Genomic DNA, 12,001 nt, shown 5'->3' on the forward strand with positions numbered 1-12,001 from the left:
TGTATACATTAGACTTTATGGTACATGTACTTTGATTAGCATCAAGCTAACTTCTACACATTCTCGCAAACATTATCTTTTCTGAGGTATGAGTTTTCTTCAATTTGTCCCCCTCTACAAATTGAATCTGTAAGATCGCAACTGCTGATCTGTAATTCAACAAACATGTCAGAAATAATACTTCCGGCATCCTTCGGAAGGAGGCATAAAGAGGAACTACAGGACCCAAATTTGCGTATTTGTTCCAAGTTCATCGTGTCACTGCTGGCAACAAGGGGTAGCTTGGTGGTAGTGTTGCTGCCCGGAAAGCAGTAGATGACACTAGGTTCGAGTCTTGTGGTTCCTTTTTCCGACATGTTTATAAATTACAGATCAGCAGTTGCGATCTTGCACATTTCATTTGCAGAGGGAGACAAAATGAAGAAAATGCACATCTCACTCGTCACCCCTCTGATTAACAGTCTCTTGCTTTCAGCATCTTTTTTCCTTTATGAAAAAGCCTTTTCATTGAAAGAAAAAGGGAAAAGAAAAATTGGATGCTACAAGAGGCAAGTCAGATTACCATTTGAGACCCACTCCATCGAGGATCAAACACTCCAGGGTCTGGGAGGAGAGGAGGACCCGTGGTATCTCCCTCAGAACCTCTTGTGGCTGAGGATGCGGGGACCATCCCGTGAGAGAGATGGAGGGGGATAGAGAGGGGGAGTGGAAGAGATGGAGAGGGGGAGAGGGAGGGAGGGAGAGAGAGATAGACATGTATCACTTTCATGTTGCAAATTTCAGCATCAATAGTCAAAAACGTATAATAAATATTTCTCTACCCAATTTGACATGGTGGAAATATGTCTTTTTTTCATACAAATACCATCATGTTTGACATCCCTATTTCCCACTTTGTTTCATTTATGTTGTAGCTTTTCTTGAGGCAGCCAGTCTATGACATCCTCTTAAGATTGAACAGAAAAGATATAATAATGACTAGAAACGAATATCTATTTCACCATACGAATGGAACGGAATGGAATATGAATGGAATCATTGTCATGAAGTGGTGAATGACAAAAACACAGGTACATTGTACATATTGTTGTGGCATCATAAAGTATAGGCAGCTTCAAGATGCTAGTGAAGGCGATGTAAGTGGCATTACAAAGCTTACCATATATCAAGAAAATGATTAGAACTGATCACAGTTCTTCATAATGGCATGGCCCAGATATTCGCCCAATGCGACTTACCAATTTGAAGTTGACCATTGAGAGAGTGGTGAACCATGTGTTGTAATGTAGTACTGACACAATCGGCAAGAGATGTTTGCTGAAATGAACAACACATTGAAAACAAAAGTTTTACATGCTTCGATATTCTTTTTTTGACTTTTTTTTTGTCGGTGATTTGGCCTCCTTTCAAGAACCTAGTCCAACAAAGTGAACATTTGTGGTCAGATTTACAAAGTTTGTTGTTGTTTTTGCTGTTTTCAGCTGAATGAGAGGCTACTGTAAAATAATTCAGTAGTAATGGAGTGATGAAGAATCTGAGTGGGTAACACATATTTGATGTCTGGTGAAAGTCAGCCATCGTCAGATTGAGGTGATGAAACACGATGATGAAAACTATTTGTATTCAAGCAGTTCCTCTTACAGCCAGAGAGAATTAGCCATTGAAAGATCATCTGCTCACAACACAGTAAAGGAGAATGCAATGGTATCATACAAAGATGTAATGGATAATCCAAGTTTCACATCATTTTATTCTTCATGAAAAGTTTAGCAACCTTGTATGCACAGGCATCTCCACACAAACAACATGAAGTTCAAAGTCATGTTCATAGCAAAAGCAAGTACACTGACACGTCAACTAACACAATTTAAATCTCATTAGGTTATTAAGTCAAATAAGAAAGAAAAAATATTTGATGGGAAAATTAATTTTTATTTTTTATTTTACAGCACAGAGAAAAGGAGAGGACTCACCTGTGAAATCACAGAATAGCCAATTTGTACTTGATTGATCACAACTTTAAAAAGTCATTACCGTACTTTCTCAATTTTCATCGGAATCTAGTGAAACTTTTACTGTCCTGTTCCTCTAAGTTTCCTACTTCTATACACACAAACTAGCTTTCAAGGATTTTCACTTAAAGAGCTGGAAGTACCTTGGTTTGAGATCGTCAAAATCATTTAATCTCAGCTCCCTGCAGTCTTGAGACAAGTATATAGTGTCCACATCCTTGATAACAGGAGAAGAGAAAAACACATTAGTTATTAAATTAGCCAATATATCATCATATTCAGAAAATCTTTGCTCTTTATATGAATTATGATATGACACCAGAGGAAAAACTTTAAAAATTGAAAAAAGAAAAAAAGATTGCATGAAGCACAAAGTAATCTATTCAACAAATTTGAAGACAATGAATAAACCTGGCTTTTTTTTTCTTAATTTGCAAGCAAACAACAGAAAGTGTCAGAGTATGAGTCTTAGCCCATTGAACAGCTGATTTTGAGTCTTAGCCCATTGAACAGCCCATTGAAAATCCTTGAACAGCTGATTTTGCTATAACACGCATTTCCCATAGACACCTGCCAAAGTACACTTGGTACTCGTCTTCAACGGGTTCAATAGACTTTATATTGGGATTGAAGCATTCCCCATCATGGTGTCAGTTTTCATACAAATTCAAACTTGAAACAGTAGACGGTCACATTACTCGTATACATAGTTTCCTTTTAGCATAGATGATCAAGAAAACAGATAAACCTGCCAATGCCTTAGCACAGCAAGTAATGCCAGCGAAGTGGATCCCAATTTTGAAAGTAAGGTATTTCATTGGAACAAGTGAATAAGATATCTTGCTACCATTACCTCAAGGAGTAGAATATGTGCAAATACAAATAATTGTCAGACCAGCCTAGGAAGAAAAAAAAAATCTTGAGCTAACTGTAAACCCAACCTACAGTTGTTATCTTTACTGATGGATGTTTAATATGTGCTCCTCTACCATCAACGGGACAATGTCTTACCCAGGCCACCTCTGCCAAGTAGGACAGGTCCCAATAGTCACACATGAACTTGTACATGTGGCTAAAGCCACCGCAAGGGCCCTGCTCCACCAGCGAGGTCCTGTTTAGGCGTGCCTCCATGTGGGTCTGGCGCTCCGGTGGATTCAACTCTACCTTACGGATCAGCCTCCTGTGGAAGGGGGGAAAGGAGGGGTAAGGGGAAGGGACGAGGAGGGTAGGGGAGGGGGAGAAGGGGAGGGGAAAGGAAGAAAAGGGGAGGGGAAGGGGAGGAGAAGAGGAGGGAAAGGAAAAGGAAGAAAAGGGGAGGGGAAGGGAGGGGTAGGAGAAGGGTAGGGGTATGGGAAGGAAAGGGAAGGAGAAGGAAAGGGGAAGGTTGGGGGAAGGGAGGGGAAGGGAGGGGAGAGGAGGGAAAGGGTGTGGAAGGAGAAAGGGAGGGGAAGAGGAGGGGGATGAGATGAGAAGAAGGGAGAGGAAGGAAAGGGGAGAGGAGGGGAAGGGGAAGAGAAGGGAGAGGAGAGGGGAGGGGAAGGAAAGGGGATGGGAAGGGAAGGGAAGAGGAGGGGAAGGGAAGGGGAAGAGGAGGGGAAGGGGAGGGGAAGGGGAGGGGAAGGGGAGGGGAAGAGGAGGGGAAGGGGAGGGGAAGGGGAAGGGAAGGGGTGGGGAAGGGGAGGGGAAGGGGAGGGGAAGGGGAGGGGAAGGGGAGGGGAAGAGGAGGGGAAGGGGAGGGGAAGGGGAGGGGAAGGGGGAGGGAAGGGGAAGGGAAGGGAAGGGGAAGAGGAGGGGAAGGGGAGGGGAAGGGGAGGGGAAGGGGTGGGGAAGGGGAGGGGAAGGGGAAGAGAAGGGAGAGGAGAGGGGAGGGAAGGAAAGGGGAAGAGGAGGGGAAGGGGAGGGGAAGGGGAGGGGAAGGGGAGGGGAAGGGGAGGGGAAGGGGAGGGGAAGAGGAGGAAGAGGAGAGGAGAGGGGTGGGGAAGGAAAGGGGAGGGGAAGGGGAAGAAAAGGGGAGGGGAAGAGGAGGGGAAGGAAGGGGAAGATGAGGGAAGGAAAGGAGAAGGGAGGGGAAGAAAAATAAAGAAAAGGGGAGGGGAAAGGAGGGGAAGAGAGGAAGGGAGGGGTAAGAGAAGGGGAGGGGTATGGGAAGGAAAGGGAAGGAAAAGTGAAGGGAGGGGAAAGGGAGGAGAAGAGGAGAAAAGGGGAGGGGAGGTAGGGGAAGGGAAGAGGAATGGAGTGGGGATGAGGGAGGGGAGAGGAAGGGGAGAAGGAATGGACGGGAAGAATATGGGAGGGAGGAGAAGGAAGGAAAGAATGGAGAGGGGAATAAGAAGGGAAGGGGGAAGTCAGGACAGCAAACCTTACAAGAACATGTTTCCATGGTTTACAATCATGAGTGACAAAAATGTAGCAACCACATAACACTCTACAAATTTCTTGGTAATTATTCCTCATTACAAGTACCACCATTGGCATATTTTATTAGACAAAATGATCTACTTTTCTTACATAATTGGGCTTCGAATTTTATGAAAACTTTAAGATACAAGTCTGGTCTATCATTACATTTCTGATAGCCACAAGAAATACAAGTGACAAATTATGGTAAAGAAGGGGATATCAAGGATTCTGAAGATTGATGCCACTAGTGTGAAGTGTGTCTTCTGTATCATCACCAGGGCTGCCAACACTGGAAACTAGTTGAGAGTGGGACTCCCATTGGCCAATGCTATAATTTAGGAGTCAAAATGAGTGAGATCAATAGAAATGCAGGCAAATGAAATAAAGTTTTAGAGTGAGAAAGGACCAAAATGTGTGAGTCTCACACTCAATGCGTGAGAGTTGGCAGCCCTGCATCACATAGATTCATTCACTGCATGCACATGTACTGTACAGGTGAGCTGTTTGTTTCACTCCCGCTACATCTAAGTGAAGTTGACCCGATCATGAGAACATCAGGATAGAATTTCCCTTTAACCCTTCCATCCCCCTACCCCCCCCCCCCCCTTTCCCCATCCAACCCAACTTCATCCACACTCACTCCATGCTGGTGAGGGGGAAGACTCGTCGCAGGGATTTCAGGATGAACTCGATGACATCCAGGGTGTCGTTGACGGAGCCCATCAGAAGACTGTAACTCCGATCCCGGTCCTTCTCCTTTGGAAGAGTAATCTTCAGCTACAGTATACGGAAGGACAGTATGAAACAAGACTCTTTTGAATTTTGTTTTCACAATTTTACATTTCATTTGATTTGAAGAGAGAAATACAATGCAAAATTGTCAAACTGAGATGGAAATAAACAAATACAAATAGCATTTAATATGAGGAACCTACCAAAAAGCAGAAGCTTTGGAAGCAGTCCTACAGTTTACTTTCACATTCATACATATCTATTTTCTGTATCTATACATTTTCACAAAACAGTTCTTGAACAGTCAATATGAAAATGTAAATGAGTAAGTTGAAATGTCATTATCTCACAACTTGCCAAATAGTTTAAATTTACATGTACATAAAAGTCTTGAGAGTTTCTGTTGCCTTTTTTTTTCTGATCAAATACAATTATGCCCAAGTCTCAAATCCTACACATCTGACTGATCAAAATTTTGAAGTTATTCAGCCTGGAATGACATCATGTTTTACCCTTTCACAGCAGAAGAATTAAAATTCCATCTATTTTCTTTTAACACAATCCATGGAAAATAGTGAGAAAATGATTTCATCAGTTATCCCATTTCATGCTAATATCGACGGTTCAAGAACCATTTTGGATAAAATTGCAAAACCTTACAATTTCATAACCTTTTTAAGTTTTATCCAATTTTGACCAAACCTTTTAAAAAATTGTACTCTTTCCTTCAGACTAACTTTTTAACTGGTCTGGCATTTCCCTCAAGTGTTGTATAGTACTACAATGCGTATGCACATGCGTGAATAACATTGCACATCATATTGATCAAATCTCATCGTTTTTGAATGATTCATAATTTAAAAACCCAAAAGTCTCTATCTTTCTCTCTCTCTCTCTCCCTCTGTCTGTCTTTCTTTCTGTCTGTCTGTCTCTCTCTCTCTCTCTCTCTCTCTGAGACGAGACCATGCTTCCTCTATCAAAACATCAAATTTCAAAGTCCATTTCATGGACCATTATCTAAACAAATCATACTCACTACACAAAAGATTCTCTGAAAGTGCTGATGACTCACTGCATGAACATTTCTTTCTAAATTATTTCTTGACAGAAATGACAAAAACTATTAAAAAACCTATAAAGGCATTAGAATTATCTATTGATCTGCCCTCGTGGGGAAAATCAAATACATAGCCTACATGGTAAAAGCTGAAACAGCTTTAGGCTAAATGTTCTCATCTTCATAGAGTAACCAATGGCAGTACATTTTCTTCAAAATACTTTCAAATTTTCTTCTAAGCAATTTAACTTTGCTCTACATTGCCAGCTCGGAAAGCAAGGAATATGTAAAGCAAGAAACCATTTAGCGACTGACAGCTTTAGCCCGCCACAGGGCTTGGCACTTGGTGTAATCACATTGGAATTGCCGTGGTATTTCGTTTTCACTGTTCTCATTTGTGAAATACCACAGGAATAGATACCACAGTAAGGTTCTAGGGCAATTACCCCCTGGACAATTACCCTGGACTCTTCCCCTGACCCTAACCCAAATTCCAATCCTGAACCTAATCCTAACTCTAACCCTAAACCTAACCCTAATCTTTACTCTAACCATATCACTAACCAGTATTTAGCCGGGGGTTAGTGTCCTTGTGGGGGGAGGTAATTGCCCTGATATGTTCCGTCAATTGGTATCATTCTCATAATTTGCAAAACACTGCGGTATATGTAACTGTCACCAGAAAGTACACCTCTCGGAGGGAAGCACTGTGCACATATTCGCGCATCTCCTACACTGACAGGACAGGGAAGGGTGTCAGTTAATGTGAGAAATGCACTGCTGTCCAAAGGGTGATATTTTTTGACAGAATTCGCATTCATATGTCGCACGCATAATTTTTCTGCAAACTTTGAATTACCACCCTAAAAACCACAGCATTTTTGTGAGGTATTTGTGTTCACTTAATAATGAAATACCACAAAAATTCTACGTACTTTGCTGTAAGTGTGAATGGCCCTCGATCACGAGGATAAACTGCCTTGTCCAAGATCACAGGCGATTGCTGTGAGGAGATTTAAACCAGGGAAGTGGAAGCCTCCCTGCTTAAACTGCTGTAGGGACCTCAATCAGCTCATTGTTGATTTACTTTCGCTGCCTAATTACTTTCTCGGCTGTGTCCAGCTCTGGCGTCCTAAAGTAGGCTCGTTCTCATTCTCTAATCTTTTGGTTTTCTCTAGCACTTTAACTTCAAAGTATTTCCCGAGAGCATAATCGCCTCTTTTCCCCTCGCCATTCCTTACCTTTAATGGCTTGTCGCTCTCAATGGCCTCGATTTGCAAGTGGTTGAACTTGGCTTCAACCTGAAAAGAAAAATATTATACAATGAAAGGATATAAAAGTCCCCACAGCATTGATCACATTGGGGAAAAAAAAAAGTTTTTCAAATACACGTAATGTTAATTTCGAGAGTGTGTAAATGGGTCTAATGTGTACTTGCTATACTTTCATCCCTCATTAACCCATTAAAAACTAGTCCCGAGTATACTCAGGCAGGCGTCTATGGGAAATACGTGACAATGTAGCAAAATTAGTCTATTCTAAATGGGTTAATTGTATTGTGCCAAGATTGTATGTCCTCATAACCATTATACACCTCCACAGTGAATAGTTGCCCCTCTTAAAAAAACAAACAAACACTGAACCACCCATGGCTGATAAATAAGTAGGCCTACATATGTATGTGTATGCATGTGTACATTATGCTTTACAATGTAATATGGAATTATGTGAAAATGAATTGTGCTTCTTTGTCTAGTTTAATTAACCCTTTGTATGCTTTCAGTGCTGATTGGCACAGAAAACCCTACAGCATCATACACCCTGTACAAAGCCCCTGGTACAGAAAGGGTTAAAGGCACATGGTCCCGGTGGTTTAGTCAAATGCGTACGCGGGCGCACGGTGCAAGTTTTCTATAGAGACCTACGCTATTGACTCCTCTTTAGCGCTTACGCTGTGACCCACTTCCCCCGAGTCCGAAGAAGTCTGATCCACTGTAGTCAGCGGTCCGATCACAGTTCGGCTCATGATTCGGCTGAGGGGGATGACAGCTTTAGCAAACTTCTTTTGTGATGTCATAATAAGAAGCACATATACACGCACCCTGGCATTACTACAGACTGCGCGATGCGCGGAGAAGACAACGAAGGCAACGTTACTTAGCAAACACCTACGCACTTTACTCTTGATGACAGCTCAACTTCGGTAATCTTCGTATCAATGCTAACGGTGATCAGCAGTATCATCAACAGCGCCCTCTACACTACCGGGACTATGTGCCTTTAAGCCCTACACCACCACAAATTGCTGGATAGTCTCAACAAACATAATCAGTTTCCTGTAAACCTGTGCCACAGACAGAAATTTTTCTTCAGCAAAGTAGTGTTGATATTGCAATGAACATCCAGATATGAAAGGACAAGCCAAAAACGACATTTCATATATCACATTATTATAGATGATAGATATAATAGATATGATAATGATAGATTAATATGATAATGATAGATAATCATACATAATGATAGTTAATAGATTGATATAGAAATAGTAAGTAATCTGCAGTTACTAACTTTTACCATAGAGATAAATGATCATCATGAGTATCGGGTCTTGAAGTATTATTTAAACCTATCTCTGTGCAGCATACATGTACAGACAGTGTACAGGTATTTTCATCTGATACATAGTGGAATGCATAATTGTGTAATAGCTACCTTCATATATCAGATGAACATAAAATGTTCATGTGTGATAAAACCTCACTAATCATGCCGGTATCTGACACAGTTCCTCTGAGGGGAGAACACATTAGCGAATATCCCTCAGCAAAACATCAAATTTTCACAGCAGCAGAAAACTCAATATCTAGCTGTACATATATTGTACATGTACTCCCTCATCCAAGGTCACAACCCGATGTGCATCAGCCGTGAATGATGACCGAACCGAGGCCAATTATCAATGGATTTATGACTCACTCATTACGCCTCATTAAACATTAAAGGCGCGAGATAAAACTATTCTGCCGCTGTGGCAGAGGATGATTAAAATCTGGCTCAAAATTGCCTCAAAAATGCATATATACACCATTGGTTGGACCTTATAAATACATAGACATTCATAAAATACTAATATACAACGTATCACCTACAGTCATTCGTAACTGGTCTGATCTGTCATTATGTATTTCATTACTAATGCAGCTACTGAATGTGCATTCTGTTGTTATATTTCATCATTTAAAACATTTGAACCCTGACCTTGGAGTAAATTTGGGAGATACTGATTGATATTCATAATTTACTGAAACACACAAAATCATTGAGTTTGTGTGGTAACAATGTGAGCTTCATTGACCTTCAAAATCTGCAAAGCTTAAACGTGTATACATGATAAAGAATACCTCTGAGCATTGTGGACACACAGCAATATAAAACATACATATTAACATATTCTGGACATAAATATTGTAGTAAAAGCAATACTGTAAAACATGACATATTCGCCGCATGAATTTTTCACGAATTGGAGCCGACGGCCTTTTTTGCAGCATGAAACTTTCGCGAACTTCCACTGGCATTCAATGCATATGGTGTAGACAAGAACTTTCGCGTGCATTTTAATTTCGCGAATCTTTGTGCTCACGAAATTCACGAAATTAAAATGCACGCAAACATTCCTCATTTTATAGTACTTGGTACAAATATCGTCGGCAGTCATCCATACCGTCATATTTTGGTCAAATTTTTTATTTTGAGATTTTCAGTCATTTCAACTGTGGACATTCCATGGGATACATATTGTGAAATTCTCAGTTTCTAATTTGGTATAATTTTTTTGTGCAATTATCCTTTTTATAGAGTCTTGTCACTTGATTTTGTTCCAATAATTACTTTTCCCCATAGGCACACATGTTATAAAACAACACTATGTACTGTCCTCTCTATTTAAGACAGTTCAGACACGATGCGAGCAGTCAACCAGACTGCCATATCAGGCACACTGACGTCGCGCATAATGTTTAGTGATATACACCGGTTCTGTGACTGCAAACTACACATTTTACTGTGCACGCGGTCAACAAAACTGTCATACACATGGTAAAAGATAATGGTCCTTGCAAACGAAAAAAACAAAACAAAAACAAAACAACAACATATAGGCTCTCTTGTGATTTCTCACATAATTCCTAAAAATTCAATTTGATGAAAACATCACAGATAAAAGTAAGAATTTAAGTCGGACACTTTACTAAAATAATTAGAAATGCTAGACATACATAAGAATTGCAATCATAATTGAAAAATGGGTACACTTCAAACGCAGTTATCTCAAAATATCATTCTTAAGCGAAAATTGCATATATATACGACAGTTCGGATGACCGCTGACAATATGGTAGATCCCTCCAGGGACAATCAAAGTTGTAAATTTATTAGCAAGGAAAAACTGTCAAGTACAATGTGTTCTACAAAGATAAAAAATACAATAGAATTAGACCAGCCATTTTCTCTTTAAATTATGGAAAGCTTTAAATGTGATGATGTTGCACACATAAAAGGTTTCAAATATCATTCATATTTCTCACTGCACGGGTATCACAGTTACAGTGAAAAGCATAAAGGATATATGATACGTTTGTACCACAGGCACTTAGTATGTTCAAACAAGGTGCATAATACAAACCTTTGTCTGCACTTTGTGCTGAAGAATGTACATCTTATATTCCGTCAGAGCCTGCAATGACACAACAGGAGATAGATACAAAGGAAGCATTACATTAGCAAAAACGTCACAACAATTCAACGTATGGCAAACTATGACGTGTGAATCTCAGCCTCAGAGTTCTCATGATACAGTATAATTATGTGACATATAAAATATGGATATACACAATGTATGCAACAAATGGACATGCACATGTAGCATGTTTTTATATGCCTGTATACTCTAATACTGATACGCTGTATGGATAATACACGCCATATATCAACATGATGCAGTCTGAGCAGTGTTTTGACATATGACGTGTATACCCGTACAGAGTTTATTTGCATCTGAATGTTGTCATATACATAATGTATGTCATATTTATAAGCAGGTGGGACTTATTCATGGCGCTCATTAGGGTAAGCGTGAACTGCCAGATGAATGGACCGTTAAGTACGAACAGACTGCACAAAGCCTGCACAAGGTTCGTATAGCGCGAGGGAGAGATTCTTACAAGTGTAAATGACCCACGAGCTTCAAATGAAATTTGACAGTGCGCAACGTATGATGCTGCTACACAATAAACATAAACGATCAGGACATTATGTCTGAACACTTTCATGACATGAACATATTACACATAAATATAAAATCCATACAACTGCTTTCTTTGTGTCTGCATACTCTTAGAATATCCATATGAGAGATATCCATATACAACATACACTGTATAAAATCTGAAAACTTAATGGCCCGAATTCACGAAGGTGGTACAAATGAAACCATGGTTTAAACCATGGACAAAAACCATGGAGCGCCAAGTGTCGCACGGAATATTTCGTTACGAAATTGGTCATTTCGTCGACAAAATGACAGTTTCGTTAACGAAATTATCATTTCTTGGATGAAATGTTCATTTAGTTACAAAATGTTGTCATTTCGTTACAAAATCATCATTTCATCGACGAAATGACTGATTTCGTAACAAAATATTCCATGCGACACTTGGCGCTCCATAGTTTTTGTCCATGGTTTAAACCATGGTTTCATTTGTACCACCTTCGTGAATTCGGGCCAGTGTGTCTAAAA

At 40.2% G+C, this 12,001-nt stretch overlaps 1 protein-coding gene across 1 annotated transcript in view; it reads right to left on the reverse strand.

Moving 5' to 3' along the window:
* LOC140233336 (uncharacterized) overlaps window positions 1-10,934 on the reverse strand; it is a 93,123-nt gene extending 82,189 nt beyond the window's left edge. Inside the window, exons 1-7 of the mRNA XM_072313445.1 lie at window positions 10,889-10,934; window positions 7,443-7,502; window positions 5,053-5,189; window positions 3,024-3,192; window positions 2,156-2,229; window positions 1,239-1,317; window positions 563-651 (exon numbers count right to left, since the gene is read on the reverse strand). Of these exons, the coding sequence (XP_072169546.1) occupies window positions 563-651; window positions 1,239-1,317; window positions 2,156-2,229; window positions 3,024-3,192; window positions 5,053-5,189; window positions 7,443-7,502; window positions 10,889-10,921 (641 nt within the window). The 5' untranslated portion in view covers window positions 10,922-10,934. The remainder of the gene's footprint in view (window positions 1-562; window positions 652-1,238; window positions 1,318-2,155; window positions 2,230-3,023; window positions 3,193-5,052; window positions 5,190-7,442; window positions 7,503-10,888) is intronic.
* Window positions 10,935-12,001: the final 1,067 nt, after the last annotated feature.

This window comes from Diadema setosum, chromosome 9 (genome assembly GCF_964275005.1).
Source record: "Diadema setosum chromosome 9, eeDiaSeto1, whole genome shotgun sequence".
In the NCBI taxonomy this organism is placed as follows: Eukaryota; Metazoa; Echinodermata; class Echinoidea; order Diadematoida; family Diadematidae; genus Diadema; species Diadema setosum.